Source organism: Helianthus annuus, chromosome 10 (assembly GCF_002127325.2).
Source record: "Helianthus annuus cultivar XRQ/B chromosome 10, HanXRQr2.0-SUNRISE, whole genome shotgun sequence".
Lineage (NCBI taxonomy): Eukaryota > Viridiplantae > Streptophyta > Magnoliopsida > Asterales > Asteraceae > Helianthus > Helianthus annuus.
The window spans coordinates 113,504,745-113,523,004 of record NC_035442.2 but is presented as its reverse complement, the minus strand read 5'-3'; the positions used below and the strand labels follow the sequence as shown (position 1 = coordinate 113,523,004).

The 18,260-nt window shown below is 36.9% G+C and overlaps 2 protein-coding genes across 2 annotated transcripts; both read left to right on the top strand.

The window, feature by feature from the left end:
• Positions 1-4,164: 4,164 nt before the first annotated feature.
• Positions 4,165-6,216, top strand: LOC110881336 (glutamic acid-rich protein-like). Its single transcript, XM_022129623.1, has 2 exons — positions 4,165-4,780; positions 5,168-6,216. The coding sequence occupies exons 1-2, from the start codon at positions 4,165-4,167 to the stop codon at positions 6,214-6,216; spliced, it is 1,665 nt and encodes a 554-aa protein (XP_021985315.1).
• Positions 6,217-7,113: 897 nt separating this feature from the next.
• Positions 7,114-10,340, top strand: LOC110881334. The gene is made up of 5 exons (XM_022129622.1): positions 7,114-7,265; positions 8,138-8,383; positions 8,879-8,943; positions 9,023-9,246; positions 10,230-10,340. The coding sequence occupies exons 1-5, from the start codon at positions 7,114-7,116 to the stop codon at positions 10,338-10,340; spliced, it is 798 nt and encodes a 265-aa protein (XP_021985314.1).
• The last annotated feature ends 7,920 nt before the right edge of the window (positions 10,341-18,260 follow it).

Sequence of the window (18,260 nt, the reverse complement as noted above, 5' to 3'; positions counted from 1 at the left end):
AGATAGCACTTTGTTCACCAAGGAAGAGGCAGGCCACTTGTTGATCGTCCAGATATATGTTGACGATATCATCTTCGGTTCCACCAACGACGACCTGTGCAAAAAGTTTGAGAAGGTCATGAAGAAAAAGTTTGAAATGAGCTCTATGGGGGAGATGAAGTTCTTTCTCGGGCTGCAGGTGGAACAAATGCCCGACGGAATCTTCATTCACCAAATGAAGTATGTGAAGGACGTGCTTGACAAGTTCGACATGACAGATTGCAGTCCTGCAACAACCCCCCTTGCGCAGAATCATGGAATTTGTCCAGACGAGAATGGTGTGAAGATGGACGAGACATTGTACCGATCTATCATTGGCTCTCTGATGTATCTCACGGCTTCCCGTCCAGACATCATGTACCCTACATGCCTCTGCGCCAGATATCAGTCAAATCCAAAGCAGTTACACCTGACCATAGTGAAACATATCTTACGATATTTGAAAGGCTGCCCAAGCATCGGCTTGTGGTATCCTCGATCGGGTGACTTTACTTTATCTGGTTTTGCTGATTCTGACTTTGGGAGCTGCAAGCAAAACGTAAAGTCCACCACTGCTGGGTGTCAGTTCTTTGGAACTCGACTCGTCACCTGGCAGTGTAAGAAACAAACCGCAGTAGCGCTCTCTACATGCGAGGCTGAATACGTTTCAGCCTCCAGCTGTTGCTCGCAGATCCTTTGGATCCAACAGCAAATGCGAGACTTCGGTTTGCAGTTCTTAGACACTCCAATCTATGTGGACAATGAAGCAGCTATTAACATCACTAAAAATCCGGTTCACCATTCAAAAACAAAACATATTGAGATTCGTCACCACTTTATCCGTGATTGTCACGAGAAAAAGTTAATTCGGATTGAACACTTGCACACCGATGATCAGAAAGCGGATTTTTATACTAAACCATTTGACAAAAAGAGATTTTACTATCTTTTGAAATTGAACGGGATGAAAAATCTGCAATCTGGGAGGGTTATTGAATGTGAAGCCGAGTTGGGCGGCGATCTGACGTGAACCTTTGTTGTGTTGTCAATTTTGTTTGTACAGTTTATTTTCTGCTTTTCGATAAAAACAAAAACACAAAAATATGTTTTAGTTTTAGGGGGAGAAATTGGCAGAAAAATACAAAAACATGATAAAATTCAAAAATCCAAAAACATTAGAAAACTTCAAAAAGAGTTGTGTAGAATAGGGGAAATGATAGTACATCAGCTAGACAGACGCAGCACGCTAAAGAATTGTAATATATAAAATGCAATTAAACAGTCTCGCTAAAGATGTGCCAATAGGTTTTTGCAAAATTAGTAGATCAGTTTGGGATATAAACATAAAATTTACTTGCGTCTACGTGGGGAACACCTCCAGGATATATAGTTAACCCCTGAAATCCTATTTGAAGGGTCCAGTATTCTGAGATACTAGGTCTTTATGTTTAGTGATATCTGGGGTATTATCCCGGGACTTCTGCTGTATGGAAATACTGACCTAGTCCCCGGATAATGCTTTACGCATTGCTTTACTTGTAAAGCCTCCCCTCAGCATAAAAAATGATGACGCATTGAAAAATGTTAATCATATGCTGTTGTAATCAAAAGATCCTCTAAAGGGGACCCACCGTAAAGTCGAAGCCGTCATCTCTCTGCGTATACGGAAGTATCGACCTGAGCTCTCACGGCCCTCGCATATCACCCCATTACAGATATCATCTAGGTATACTCACCTGTAAGACTGAATACTGGGATCTTGATACGGGAGTATATACTGAGGTGGGACACATGTAGATGTTTAAGTCCTAAAACACTAATTCTGTATCCCGAACAGGTTGAAAGTTTTGTGAGAATTTAAGAGGATCAGTATATCGGCAATCTACGCGAATTGTTTAATGCTTAAAATGAAATAACAGCTTAACGGTGCTTGTGTCTAGTCGGCAGCTGATATGATCCCCTAACACACTCACAAAAAGATTGTGTGTACAGTTTTCAGTTTATCCAGTTAAAATCCAAAAAGATTTTAGTTTCTCTTTTATTTTTAGACAATAGAAGTTGGGAATCGGACGATCAAAGCCTAGTGCAGATCATGTCTATGTTTGATGAGGGCTGGGTAAGCTGGAGATGCAAAACAATGATTGGTACAGTGTTTGAAAATTGGAAAGTGTTTGAAAGTTCAAAACGTTCAAAAGTTCATTCATTTGAACTATGTTTAAAATAAAAAATACAGCGTACTTCATAATTCGGTCAACCAAGGTCATTAACTTGGACTTGGTAGGCCAAGCAGTTGACCAAGGTCATTAACTTGGACTTGGTTGACTGGGTGTGTCAGTGTTTAATCAGAAAAGTGTTAAAATGTTAAATTTTTGAAAACCTAAAACAGATTTCGCTCATGTGTCACACTTAAACAATAATTTCGCTCATAGATGCTTCAATGTGATTTCGCTTATATGTCCCATGTGATTTCGCTTATTTGTCATTGGTCTTAGGAGCGAAATCAAGCCGACTATATAAGTTGGCTGATTCCGCTCATGTGTCATTTAACACCTTTCGCTCCTAAGAACACTCTCTCTCCGGCGATCATAAGCGAAACCCTAAATCTTCAGTTTTCAGGCGAATTACTGCCCAAATCTCTACAGATCTTGTTGATTTCATAGTTTACAATCATGGGCAAGGTTGATTATGCTTCAATCTAAGCTGAATCATACTAAATTTGAACTGTCAGAATGTAGTGAAGAACGAAACATAGTTTTAGGCCTTTAACAGTTAAATCTGAACTTAAAATTAAACTTGTGTTGTCGTCTGAGTGTGTAGATCATGATAGTGTGTATTGATTGTAACAAATCTGATGTTTGAAGATGTTTTGTCGATGTCCGGGTGTTAATACTTAGATCTAGGGTTCATTTTTGGACAAATATGAAATTAAAATACATCATTAGTCTCGGAATCATCAGGCGAACATGATTTTGTTGTCAATTTTGTGATTTGACAAGTTTTGAGTGTGTATCTATGATTTCGCTCTTAACTGTAATGTTCTTGATGATTTCGCTTTTGTGATTATAAACTGGTTTCGCTCAAAGTTGACATAAGGAGATTTCGCTCTTAGAGCATGTTGTGATTCCGCTCATAAGTACATCTTGTGATTCCGCTTTTGTATACATAAGTTGATTTCGTCCTTGTGAACAATCCTGATTTCGTCCTTAGTAAAATTTTGATTTCATTCATAGTGTTCCAAGTGTAATAACTTGTAATTTTGATTTTGGTGAAAAATGTTCTAAGTATTGATGATTAGTGTATTGTTTTGATGTGCAGGGTTCTAGTGTTGTCTTTGATCCTCTTCACAACAGTTGTTGTGATTTGGATATGCAGAAAAACCCAGAGTTGGCCAAGTTTAGTGGCATATTGGAGTTCGTGGGTCGTATTCCCATTCAGAAGGCATTGACTGATCAGCGACCACTGTACAGATCTCACATAGAACGTTTCTGGAAGAATGCAAGCTACGATGATCAGAACAAAGTAATTTCATCAATTGTTGAGGTGCATGGCAAGAATGAAAAGATACTAGTTACCGAAGCACTCATTCGTGAAGTTGTTAACTTTCCGGACGAAGCAGATTCACCAATAAGATTTCCAGAACGAATGGTGAAAGGCTGCATGCTGAGAATGGGTTATCAGGGAGCTTTGAATGCTGGGAATTATTTGAAGTCGAAATTTTAGAAACCCTACAAGTTTCTGATTCACTGTGTATTGATGTCATTAAGCCATACAAAAGGAGGTTATGATTCGATGCGTGATTATCAAATGAATATGATTACTGCGTTAGTGCTGAACAAGAAGTATATTTTCTCACATATTGTATTTCACTATATGGCTGAGAATATTAAGACAGATAGCAAGAGTTGGATGTATCCAAGGTTCGTGCAAATGTTAATTGATCACGCTTATCCATAGATTGACAGAAATATAAAGAATGATCTGTTGGTTCAATCTCACATGAGCAATGATTCGCTTAAACAGCTTGTGAGATATCACCCGAATCACCCAGAACCGACAGTTGTTGCTGAATTCTTTGGTTTTATAAAAGATGCTAACTATGTTGATCCAGATCCAGTTGATCATTAGAACTGGAGAAACGAAGCTGAAATGAAAGAGGCAGCGTATGCTGAAGAGCTGAAGATTCTTAAAGATTTCAAAAACACCAAGAATGAATGGTATGTGAAGGAAATAGGGAGGAGACGCAGAAAGGCTACTCCTAAAGCTCAAAAGGGTGAGGGATCTTCTTCACAACCAAAGAAGAAGCAAAAGAAAGCTGCAAAGACATCTTTGATTGATGAACCTGAAGAAGATGAACAGGTGGTAGCTGCGGAAGAAGATCCGTTTAATGTTGATGCACATATGTTGTTTGATTCTGATGTCTTAGAGACAGGGCCAACCGTGGTTGCTGAAGTTGATCAAGTTGTTAATGTCGAAGCAAAGAAAGGGAAAGAAAAGGTTATTGATGACATTGAGGGAGATGATGTGGATAAAGATACTACAAGCTCCTCGAGTTCTTCAGAAGAGGAAGTTGATGAAACAGAACGTTTACGAAGAATTCATGAAGCAACCGAGAAAGAGAAGTTATTGAGGAAGAGAAAGAGACAGGAAAAGGACGATGATGATGCTTATGTTCCTTCTCCAGAACATGTCTCAGAATCACAATCTCCTCCAGGTGGTAAAAAGAGAGGTGGAGCACGAAAGAAAGTCGTATCTCCAAAGATTCGTAAAGTTACACCAAAGATTAAAATGCCGAAGATTGTGCTAAAGAAGAGACCAACAAAAGAAACCAAGAAACCACCAACACCACCACATGAACCAACACCACCACATGAACCAACACCACCACAATCACCAATCCAATCACCACCCCGACAACCTACACCACCACAACAATCTTCACCACCTAAACAACCAACACCACCAAGACAACCATCACCTATTCATCATTCACCACTACATCTTTCACCTCCACCACAACAAACCCTTCTTACATCGCAAGAAATCTTTCAAACACCTCCACTCACCCAAGGTCAACTAACACCTGGTTCTGCGGGGTACCGAAATTTTCCAAATGTTCCTTCGAATTTGAATGTGAGCCTTGATGATGTAGGAGATTTTGATTTCGCAAACACCTCACAAGTAAAGAATGTTGAAAAGAAGGTTGATGAAGTGATTGCTGAGAACAAGAAGTTAGCCGCTGAAAACAAGAAAGTTGCAGATCGTGAAAGAATTCTTGAAATGCGTGTAAAGAGATTGGAGGGTGATAACAAAGAGCTGTTTAAGAAAATTGACAGTGATCAATCTGAGATAGACATCTTGAAGGTGAGAGTTGCTGAGCTGGAAGAAGAAAAAGCTCGACGAGATGAGCAAAATGAATACTTCAAGTTGAAGAACAAAGAGCTTGAAGCAGCTAAAGCTATCAGAGATCATGAGTTCTATATGCTAAATAAAGTTGTTGAAAGCATGCTCGGAACGTTTGTAGAGCAAAAGTTTGAAGAGCTGCAAGTTGAAGAGCTCAGAGCAGAACGTCAAGCTAAAATTGATGAACAAATGAAAGAAAAGGGTAAAGGAGTTGAAGGAAGTTCTGCAGTGACAGAAAGATCGATTGTTCCTTCTATGGTTGTTGAAAATCCCGAGCCTATCTCTGCTATTTCTGGTCTTTTTGAGGATTATACTCCTCTTGATGAGTTGATTGGTGATAGTGATGAAGAAGATGAAGAAGAGGAGAATGAAGAGGAAGATGTTAAAGATGAGAAAGTGTATTCTGCGAGCAGTCATGGTTCTGACGATGATGCTCAGGGTGGTACAGGATTGAAAGTTACTGAGGTTTCTACTGAAAAGAATGTTGATGATTTGATGAATGAATCAGTGAACGAAGAATCAGGGGAAGCTGATAGGCAGGGGGAGTCAGGTGATGCACAGAATGTTCAACAAGCTGAAAAGTTGATTCTGAGGTTGGATACTTATCATGAAGAAGGAGAGCATTTCCATACTTACACGTTGGAAGCAATTAAGGAAATGACTCGCATGGTGAACCCTGACTTTAAGTTCGATTTCGAAGAAGAATTGAATGCTGACTTTGAAGAAGAGTTGAATGCCTTCGATATTAATCAACAGCCTGAATACGAGTATAGATATGTTGAAGAGGCTGATTTGTAGGATAGAGTTGAAGTCGAAGACTGGACAGATGACGAAAGTGTTAGTGAAGATACCTCATAGTTGCCAACGTTGATGGAATTCTTTATTGAGGAGAATCGTGATGAGTTACGAAGAAAAGTTGCAGAAATTTTGAAAGATGTGAACTTTGACGGCACTCCAAAAGATATGGCAAAAGAAGAAAGGAAAAAGTGGTTCAAAGAAAGTCACGAGAGGAAGTTCAAACGGTCGTTAAAGTATTATCAACGTGATCGAAGCGTATCTCTCGGTGACATCATTAGCTGGGGGTTTCTGCCTCAAGTTAATGCGTATGCAATCAGAAGAGAATGTGGCGTGCAATATTTTGAAAAGTTACATGATATTATGTCACTTCCATGGTGGGATGTGGATGAGTTGTCAAAGGTTAGAACCTTGGGATATCCTGTCAGGAAAAACGATGTTGCTATGTGGGGTTTGATAAAGTTTGAGGCTTTGAGAGATTTCAAACACTGGAAGCCACATTATCCGAAGAGAGTTACAAGAAGAGATCCAGTGTCAGGAGTTGAAGAGACGATACTGAATGTGAAAAAGCCTAGAACGACGAAAACTATACCAGTGCCATCGATGGAGCAAGAGTTTTACAAAGGCTTCATGGGCTGGGTTTATAGTTGTATTACAACTGAAGTAGTGATTACTTATCGAGCAGGAAGCGAATTGCGAGAAATTCATATCTATGACCCGATGTGGTTAGTAAACTGCTCTGCAAAGGATATTGAATGTTTATTCATAAACAAGATTCATTATCAGCCAGAGGACAGAGAGCAGGCCATGCAATTTCAGCGAGTTGCAACCCTTTGCTTTCAGAAAAGTATCAACTCTGAAAGTAAATAGAAGTCGTCATGGTGGTCGCTCGATGAGAAGATGAAAAGGAAAGCTGCTCGTGAATGTCAAAAGCTTGAAGAGAACAGAGGCAAATGGATGAACATTCAAGCTAAAGAGGATAAGAAGAGAAAGAAAGAGAACGACATGATAAGGAATGCGCTTAGGAGGAAGCCTAAGCAGCATGAAGAAAAGTTCAAGTCGTTGTGAAGACCCGAAGACCAAGACTGAAGACTGCGGCTGTATCCAAGGGGGAGTTTGTTGGTGCACGAATGTCTAAAGCCTGCGTCTTAGTCTTAGTTGATCAATGTATAGGGTCTAGATGTGTTAATTATGAATGTATAGGGGTTAAATATGTAAAAGTTAGGATTTCATGTTATGATTTCGCTTATATGTCAATGTGCCATATGAGCGAAATCCCAACTAGATGATTTCGCTCATATGTACATGGTCATATAAGCGAAACCCTGTCCCCTATATATAGTAGTGTTGTTTTCTCATTTTATACGTTCATGTCTCCCGTGTAGCCGAACTGCTGCTCGTGTATTTTGTGAAAGATTAATGAGAAAACTATTTTAAAGTGATCTACTTCTGTTTCTACTCCATTTCTGCTTTGATTCATGCCGATTTTGTATTTCCGCTGCATTTTCGGTAGTTGCTAGCTCTGATTGACTCACACGACTGTCAATAACGGTCCTACAAGTGTGTTGAGAAGAGCTGAGAAGTTTAAACAGATCACTGGAAGAGATGATTTCCGTGATGCTGGAACTTCACCTTTAGGTTTTGATAAATCTAAAGTTACTTGTTTTCGTTGCAGGGAGAAGGGGCACTTTAAGCGAGAATGCACAAATCGCGAAGCAAGTGGAGCTCAAAATCCGTTCGGTAACAATGATTATCATCGAAAAGCGATTTATCATCAAGTTGCTTTGCATCAACAACAATCGCCACAAACTTCACATGCTAGAAAGGATCTGATCGAAGAGCCATCAAAGAAAGCTTATCTAGTTCATCAAGAATATGAAAGAATTCCAGAAGGTTTTAATTGGAATAATTATAATCCTAACAGTACTTTAGATCCTAAAGCCTTTGTTGCTCAAATTTTTGAAGATTCTACTGCTGAAGATGAAATAACGTATGCTTATTACGAATCTCAGCAATTCAGTCCTAAAAAGGAAGAAGAAGAACAAGTTTCAACAGAAAAGGCTTCAGAAAAAGCACCAGTTTTTGATCACTCATCAGATGAAGAGAGTGATGATGAAAGTGAAGAAATTCGAAAACTTGAATATTATAAAAGAGAATTTTCATCTGATAGGTATAATTTGTATTTTGCAAGTAAAATGGAAGAGATCTAAGAAAGACAATCTGCGAAAAAGAAGAATCATATGGCAACAACTACTGAAGCAAAGGTCAAACCTGAGGAAAATGCTCGAGTAATAAAGAAGCAGGTTAAAGAAATTCCAGCTATCAGGGTTGAGAAGGAAGCAGATACTGAAAAGATACCTAAGAAGTGTGAAAATTGTGATACTGTGAAAAGGCACAACAACAAATTGATTCATAACATGAACAGACTGAAAGAATCTTATGATGTTTTAAACAAAGTTATGAATCAATATAGCAAATCAAGCAATGAATAAGAGACAGCTATGAAGACACTCAATGGAGCGTTCATGACGAAGCAGAAAATCATCAATCAGTACATTGAGAAATGTGCTGAACTTGAACAAAAATTGGAAACTCAAAGGATAGAAACTGAGAGGGTGAACAGGTTATTGAAAAGTTATTCATGTGCTTTTTATGTGATTGACAGGATTTATCCTACAGTAGAAGGCATGGAAGCATTTGAAGAGAAGAAACCTGAAGTAAAGAATACTGGTAAGAAACATAGTATCAGTTATAACAAATGTCCACCTCCGCTTGAAAAAAGGATATTCTCCACGAAATCTTAATTCAGAAAGAGTAAAAAAGGCAACCAATTTAAAGTGGGAGTCTGAACCTTTAGATGGATTGCCAGATAATATTGACATCACATTCACTGCATCTGACACTGATCAACAATCTGAGTTGATTAAGAAAGTGGTGGATCATGTGTTGGATAAAGATAAAACAGAGGAGTCAGAGTCAGAGTCAAAGTTAAAGTCTGACACTTCAAGTCCAACAGTCGAAAAAGGAAAAAGGGTTTACAATAATGATTTTTTGATATCAAAAAATAATTTGAATGACGAAACATTCAAAGTAGCATATACTTTGAATGATTCTGACAAATTATATTCTGATGAAGAATTTCCAATAAGAAGTGTTAAAACTGAAATGATTAACAAGGTTTTCAAATTAACAGAAATTGATATTTCTGAAATAAAAGATGTAAATCTTACTGAAAAACCTAAAAATACACTTCAAGAGTTCAACAAAGATTAAATAAGAAAAAGGGTTACAGTTCTGATTTTGGTTATCAGAAGAAACCAAACCATAACAGTAATTTCAAAAAGAAAGGATTAGGTTTTATTCCACCCGAAAATTATAAAAATGAGAAAATTTATAAACCAAAAACTAAATTTGTTTCAGGAACATCTTCTGAAGAAGAAAAAGAGAATTTGTTCAGAAAGCAGACGAACAAAGAATTCCTTGCTAAGAAGCAAAAGGGAATGAAGAATGATGTTGCTCAGAAGAAAGAAATGAGAACCTGTTATCAATGTAAAAAAGTTGGGCACATTGCATGGAACTGTCCAAAGGCAACCCAAACAAAACAGGGAGTCTCTGAAAAATTGAAAGAAAAGTTAGTTGATAATGAACCACCAATCGAACAATTTAAAGTGTTCAAAAATTCAAAATTTGAGGTTGGTGAGAGTTCAACACGTTTTTACAAAAGAAGAGTGAATCTAAACAAACACAAGTGGGTTGTTAAGAAATCAGAAACACTTTCTGGTGATGAATCTGATTCGTCAAAGTCAGAGGAGCCACAAGTTGAGCTAAAAAGTGATAATTCCGTTCCAACAATGGATGATGCAAATTTTCCACCATTGTCAAACGGAAACATAAATAAAAAAATTGGCAAAGTTGAGATTTCAAATCAATTCTTTTCTGAAAAGAAAGAATTTGATGTTGAAAAAGCCTTTAAGCCTAAAGTTCTAAATATTTTTGGAAAAATGGTTGACGGGAAGGTCAAAGGGGTAAAGGAATTCTATGAAAAGAATAAGAAAGGAAAGAAAACGAGTGATGATGACTCGGAATCACCCAAGGACCGTCAGGCTTGGGTGAATCTCTTTAACTAAAAATCCCGACTTGCCGGAACACCCAGGTTGGTAATTGGGGAGTAGGAATCGGCATCTTTCTTGAGAAATTCACAACTGTGATATTTCGACTTACAAGTGGTATCATTCTTGAAAAATGTTTTTGTGTGAAAAACCTACAAGTGTTAGATTTTACAAGTGGTTGAAAGAAAATGTGATGAAACCCCATGTTTGTGAAATGACAAACAAAACTAATTTTCTGGAAAAACCATTTTGATTAAAACAAACTTAAGTGTTTTGAAATCATAATGGGAAAATAGTTTGTTGTCAGGGGGAGTTCTGATTGTTTAAGCTAAGAGAATGGAGAATTGAAGCAATTTACATCAGTTTGTCATTTTATTTGTACAGTTTATTGCGTTTATTTTCAATTTTTCCCGGAAAATCAAAAAATTGAAACATATTTTTGATTTTAGGGGGAGTAAAAAGTTTAGAAATTTTGAAAATTTGAAAAATCCAAAAACATGATAAATTCTAAAAAGCCAAAAACATTGAAAAATAAAAAATGAGTTTTGTTGTGAAAAAGAGGAAATGATAGTACATCAGTAGACAATCACAGCATGCTAAAGAATTGGAAAGTCAAATGTGATAAACGGTCTCACTGATAATATGCCAGTAGATTTTTACACATTCAGTAGATTGATGTTGAGATATAAACCTAAATATCAATTACTTACTTATCTCGTGGGGAACATCTCTCGGATATATAGGTAACCCGTGAAATCTTGTTTGAAGGGCTTTCTATTTCTGACATACTAGGTCTTTGTGCTGATGATATCTGGGGTATTATACTGGGACTTTTGGTTTTGCGGAAGCAATAGCCTAGTCCTCGTATATTATTCTACACTGCTTTAATCATAAAGCTCACCCTCAACATAAAAAATGATGAAACATTGCAAAATGCTAATCATGTGCTGTTGAAGAAAAGATCCCCAAACGGGACATACCTAAAGTCGAGCCATCATCTCTTTGTCTGAATGGAAGTTCTAACCTGAGATCTCATGGCCTCGCATTACCCGTTTACAGATATCATTGGTGTACATTCACCTGTAAGACTGAATATAGGAGTTTGGATACAGGAGTATATTCTGAGGTGGGACACGCGAATAAGTTAAGTGCTTAAAACACTAATTCTCGTATATCTAAGCAATTGAACTTTGTGTGAAAATTTAAGTGGATCAGTATACTGACAATCTAAGTGAATCATTTAGAACTTAAAGTCTAAAAAGGTCAACGGTGTTAGTGATTTGTCTCAAAAACTGATATGATCCTCATACACAAACTCACAAAAATATTGTCTGTAAATATTTCGTTATTGTATTTTAACTCTGAAAATCTTAAAAAAAAACAAAAGAATGTGTTTTAGCATAAAATTTTGAAAATTCAAAAAGATTTATTTCATCTTATTTTCGACAACTGATGTTGAAAAGCTGATTTTCAAAATTCCGAGTGCTAAACATGATAGACAATAGGGTTAGGAGAGTTTGTTTGAAATGAGAAATGATTAAATGGTTCATTAATTTGAAACCAAACTTAAATGTTTCAAATACAAGTGGTAAAGCAGAAATTAAAATTTGTTAAATTTTAAAAATTGTGAAATTTACTTTTGGATAGAGTATTTGCAGATAAAAAGCTTTGAAAGAGCTAGGTTCGACTCCTGAGGGTATGCAGATTAGAGCAAGGTTTCTGATCCTGTTGCTACGGAAAGCCAGGAGACGTTTCTGAACCTGTAAAAGCTTCAAAATGAGATCCTCGTGTCTAAGCCTGAGCAGAGTTTGAGCCAGGATACGATCCCGGAACAACTTAAGGGGGAGTCTGCTAGCAAAGGGGAGTTTGAAGTTTAAAAGAACCAGATTTCAGATTGCTGAAGAGTTTAAAGAATCAAGAGATCTGATCAAAAGAGGATAGAGCAAGATTGAGATTCTGATAAGAGAGAAGAGATGTGACACCTGTGTCACTTCAACCATCATACAAAAACCAAACCAATGAAATATTGTATTTCATACTTGGGATTTGTATAAATACGTGCATCGTTTGCACATATCAATTCTTGTTCGATTTCGAGCTTTAAATCGCTTTCTGGAAGGTTATATGCGAACTGATGCATAAATATAACCAGTTTAATGCAACAAACACTTCGGAACAGTGACATAGGCCTGACATACCTTAAATAACCTTTACATAACTTAGAAATAAGTTTTGGATGGTTTGGTGTGTTGAAATCAAGTTTATTCGATCGCAGGGACTATTTGTGTCAAACAACGAAAGTATGCCGATTTGCATAGTAGCGAACATTCCGGAACTTGATCATAAGTTAAAAATACCCTAAATATCCTTTGCATAGCTTAGAAATAGGCTTTGAGGGGTACGGTATGCTAAAATAAACTTTATTGATCAATAGGGACTAAAAAGCGTCAAAAAGTGCAAAAGTTTGCATTTTCGCGCATATCTTACGTTCTGAATATATCCGGACATCCAAAAATTTATGTAATCATTAAAAAATTTTATTTTAGTGATTGGCATGATAAAATTCCATTCGTCGCGTAATTTGGATCGTTTTTGCGTTCGTTACGATTTTCGTCGTAATTAACCGAACAACGCAACCGTACGACCAAACGAACCGACATCCGAGATATTTTGTAGCACATTTCAAGTTCCCTATACTTTAACTTCATTTTAGAGCCTTGAAATGGGATTAACGGGGCTTAAAAGTGCCAAAAAATCAAGTTTTAGAAGTGTAGGGACCATTTTTGAAATTCCTGGCAGATACATTGAACTTGGTCCATTTTTGAGGTTTTAATGGTTTTAACCCAAGGTTTTGCACTCTATGGGCTGGAATTTGATGATTTTAAATATACCCATGGTTTTGAAAACCATGTGCCCAAGTGGAGGGCCAAGATCGAAGCACGAAATGCGAGAAACGATCCTAACGGTTCTCCGAAATCTATATATACCCAAGCTCTCATTCCATTTTCCTCACACCTTGATTTATTTTGGTCTAATTTGAGGTTTAAACACTTCATACCTGAGCAAACTTGGATCAAACTTCCTAGCTTGGACACTTTGTAAGCATTCTTTCGTTCTTTTATGCGTTTTAAGCACGGAAGTCAAACAGTGTTTGACTTTCTGCTTTGACCAGGTTATGGTCAACACAAAGTTTATTTGAACTTTGCAACGTGAGCGTAATCACGATGGTTATAGTCCCGTGTGACTATACCTACTGATTACCACGTTAACTAGGCGTAGTGACGAGTCATAGTTTCGGCCAAAATGCGTATTCTTGCGTATTTTTTAACCAAACTACTCTTGGGTATCAAAACACTTTGTTTTGATATCAAAACCTGTTTTCTAACTTAACTAAAGATGTTTTAACATGTTTAGCTTGTCACTTTTTAGTCTTGTGCTTGTTTAGAGTCGTAAGTTAAGCGGTTTAAACAACCCGCTTAGACTTTCGAACACGACCCGTTTGGTCAATCATTAGGATCCGACCAAACATGTTTTGTGACCATAGTTGTATAGGGAATAACCTTCCGAGGTTATACCTTATGGTCATTTCGTTTAAGTAGTTGTATGATAGGTAGTTTATATGCCTTAGGTAAATGACCAAAATGCCTTTTTTACGCATAAATTCATTTTAAGCATATCTAACATAAATTTTGACATCTAAACTAATTAGACACCATTGTTAGACATGTTAAGGCATATATTACTTGTCATAGGACTAGTTAGGCGGTCCAAACGCGTTTTACGCGAACGACGCGTTAAAGTAGCATAAGCTACCTAAACGGGTCGTAATGGGTCGTAAGCACTTAGGTTAGGCTTCGATTTTGTATGTAGGCTTTGTTAAACCATATTAAATGAGTTCCCATACTCATTTGGTTTATGAAACCTCATTCTATCCGATCTTCCGATTTAGGTCCGATTTATTTACTTAGTTACCTATATTAGGTGCCGTTTGATTCCGTGATCCCTCTAGCGTTGCTTGGTTGTTATTCAAGACTTCTAAGCATTCTCAAGAGAGTACATAGTCCCCTCTTTTACTTTTTTCAATGTTTTGAGGTGAAACATGTGTTCCTATTTGTTATGTTCATGATTTTAAAGTATAAATAGATTATACATATTAGTACTTATCTTTTGACAAACTGAATGATTATTTATGGTTTAAACACTAATTTTTCCAAAGATTATAAAATTAATTGTTGGATTGTACTTATTTTATGTTCACCAGACTGATTGGTAGTATGATATAGCGCTATAGGATTTGACACCCCATTCCTATTGTTTATGGAATGTCAGAAACCGATATTTTATCCAAATAGGGATTGCCTTCGTGGTATTTCTATAGTCTCAAAGGTGTATTTTGATGCACTAAGGTTTGGTTGAATTCTTAAATCACATTTTTATTGTATATTTTGTTATACTCCCAAAAGTATAGTTTGATATACTCTCATGTGTGATATTGTACAAAACAACATATATTTTGTTAATTACTAAAACATAGTTTGATATGTTATTTATAAAACCAAAGCATAGTTTAATATGTTATTTATAAAACCAAAGTATACTTTTGATATACTACCGAAAATGATTATTTTGACGACTAAAGTATATTTAATATACTATTTGTTTAACCATTTTGGAATCAAAATGTATTTTGATATATTACTTATTCGACTTTCTTAAAACCAAAGTATATTTTCATGTATACTACAAACCTTTTTATCAAAACATATTTTATACAAATTCATTTTACTTAATTATTTATTTATGCATCTTTCTTTTATATCATCTGTTTTATAATCACTTGTTATATGATTTATAAAAGAAAACATTTTTTTAAAGTTCATGACTATTTTTGTTAAAACATTCTTTTAAACTTACAAGTCATGAATCCTATTTTCAATAAAACCTATGTAACTCACAGGCATTTTTATGCTGACATACCTATTTTTACACATGTTTCAGGTGCTGCTATGTGATGATTGTTGATACATGCTATACATGGATGGACTCGTGCCTTAGCGACTTTAAAATTTGAAAGACAATATTTGTATTCATTTAATTTGTAATAAAACAATGAGTTCAATAATTCAATAAAACGAAATTATTTAATCCATGGTTGTGAAACAATGATTCTGTTACAACACTCCCCGACGTTTCCGCCACGTTTTGTTGTTTTACGTGGTCGGGGTGTGACAAGATTGAGGATGCTTACAGAGAAAGATACTTTGGAGAAAGCGAGAAGACAGATCAAGACTGAAGACTCGACACACTGAAGACTCGTCAACATCCAAGGGGGAGTTTGTTAGTGCATATGTCTGTCGACTTCGTCTTGTATCGAGTTGTGTAATAGAGTAGATAGACCAAGACACATAGTACGAAAGAAAGGGAAACAGTGCAGAACCAGCAGGTTCATGCGACCTAGCCAGTTCGTGCGACCTGGGCTTCCCTATATATATATGAGGTCTTGGTTTCTCATTTGTAACATTCTGATTTCGGTAGCGAAGCTCTGCCGAAGTGTCGCCAGCCTGTAAAACATTGTGAATTCAATACAATCGACATTTAAAGTGATTCTAAGTGCAAATCAAGCTTCTACAACATCAATACGTCTGTTTTCGCCTTTCGTATTGATCGAGAACTCTTCTGAACGTCTCGTTTGATCGATTCACTGATCCTACAGTCCATACATGATGTCTTCCACATTCTTTTGCACCAGCAAAGGTCTTCTTCTTTCTCCTTGAGAAGTAGTGTGCGGTTGTCTAATCTACTCCAAGGTATTCACACTCCCGGTTGGTTTGTTCAACAAACACAATTTCTTTAACACACCGTAGAGAAGTGTACACTACATGTTTATCTTGGTAGTCTTAAACTTCTTATGGGAAGAATAAGCCTTGAATCTTCGAAAAGTTTCAGACGTGCTGCAGGCGCGTACATTTCGTTGGAATCTATCCTCTTAACCTGATAAAAAAACATAACAATCAAACTTTGGTACGTGTTTCCTCTTGTCGAAGTTTTCAACTTCTTTCATCGTCATTCTTTTATCGGACATTTTCTTCTTTTCTTTTTCTCTCTCCATCAAAGGCAACATCTCCTCCTTGATTTAACATTGTGTCGGAGCCTCGTGTCATCGATCTTATGCATGGACGCTCCACTACCAACAATCCTAAGACTATCAATAGTTCCTCCTGGAACATCCTGCACACTCATTCAAAGATCAGATGGAGAGGGGGACCCAAGCCTTCATAGACTTGGGTCGTCCGGCATCATCAAGAATTGTGACTTCGATTTCCCGATGATTCAGAATTGATTGAACTCCCCCTGAAACAGTTACCATTTTTGGTTTCCAAATCTGTTTCTGTTTTTCATTTTTAACATCAGTTTTAACAGATTATGGTTGGATAACCTCTGGTTTCAAAGCGTTTTCAATTTCTTTTCTTTATTTCTTTTTCTGTTTAAGTTCTTGCTGTTTAACAAGACGAGGGTCCTATTTTGGTGAAACAGATCTTTTATAGTAACTGTTACCAAGCGGGGCATCAACTTTTGCCTTTTCTTTCGTGAGATATGGACAGTTTCTGACAATGTGCCCATACTCACCGCATTCAAAGCATGATCTCCACTCAACAAACCTCGAAGTATCATACTGTAAGAGCTTGATGATGAACTTCGTGATCTTGAGGTACTTGGTCCTACATCATAACCGTTTGTGTGTTATGTGTAGTTGTTGTGATTGTTTTTCTTCAAAATCTGACTTTATATAACAAAATCCATGTTGGATTTGTTTTCAAAAGACTCAATCTTATTAATCCCTCGGGATTTCACGAAGTTCACCTTCTGAACCTTCTTTTTGTTTTGGCTCTGTTTGCGTTTTCCTTTTCCTTTTCCTTGGTGAGCGTGACTTTGCTTTCGTTGATTGTTTTGAGATTGCAATTTTTAATTCCCGTATTGCTTTCTAACTTCGGATTTTGGGATAGGAGGAAACTGAGTTACTACAATTCTTGGACTCGACTTACTTAAAAACTTGCTAGTAGAATCTTTGAAAACTTTATCAATCAAGGATTGATTGACATTTTTGATTGGGAAGTCCTTATCTAATATATTTTATCAGATCCAATCAACGTGTAGAGCAAGTTCACGCTTTCCCAACTCTCAGCAGAAGGTTCAATTGGTTTGGTCGTAGCAGTCACAAACGGTTTTGCTGGTGGATCACAAAGAATGTGATTTTTGAGAGGTATGTTTTTCTCTTTTGTTACCATCTCTGACTGTTCAGGTTTGTCCTCATCTGACTCTTCATCTGAACTATCACAATCCTCAATAATGGGAGGATTCTGATTATTCACAGATTTTGAATCGTTAGAGGATTCCCCCTTAGTGAACCCTAGACCAGCTGTATTAATTTCCTGGAATACATGTAGTTTGAAATTATCAACAAAAGTTGAGCGAGTTCATGTGTTTAGTATGTGTGCACGAATAAACCTTGAAAACATTTGTAAGTATGTATGTACTTATAAACTGGTATGAAGCAACAAGGAAACAGATCAATTAATGTGTAGCTAATACATTAATATAAGTGACATGGTATAAGAAGCACTCAACCCTTTATGCGTATTTCGTACCGGGCCATCCGGCGGAACGACAAAGTCACCACATGCGGTCAACTCGCAGACCCACGGGTGGGGCTCGTAACACCCAATAGATCTATCACTCATGCCCCTCGGTCCTTATACAAGGATTAATGGTCTGAAGTTAATCGCCTACCCATTCACATGATCTAACAGGTCATTCCTTAGCTAACCATACCATTTGTAATTATCAAAACATTTGTAACATGTATTTTACCCCCGAAGTTGTAAAACTGAAAACAGTTAAAAGAAAAAGGGGGACATGAACTCACAGTTTTGCGTTCTT

Coding starts and splice junctions, on each gene's coding strand:
- LOC110881334 (XM_022129622.1), top strand. CDS start 7,114: ATGAAAAGGAAAGCTGCTCGTGAATGTCAAAAGCTTGAAGAGAACAGA. Junction 8,384..8,878: donor AGAGAATTTTCATCTGATAG/GTATAATTTGTA, acceptor TGTGATTGACAG/GATTTATCCTACAGTAGAAG. Junction 9,247..10,229: donor CAGTCGAAAAAGGAAAAAGG/GTTTACAATAAT, acceptor GTTGACGGGAAG/GTCAAAGGGGTAAAGGAATT.
- LOC110881336 (XM_022129623.1), top strand. CDS start 4,165: ATGAAAGAGGCAGCGTATGCTGAAGAGCTGAAGATTCTTAAAGATTTC. Junction 4,781..5,167: donor AGTCGTATCTCCAAAGATTC/GTAAAGTTACAC, acceptor TTGATGATGTAG/GAGATTTTGATTTCGCAAAC.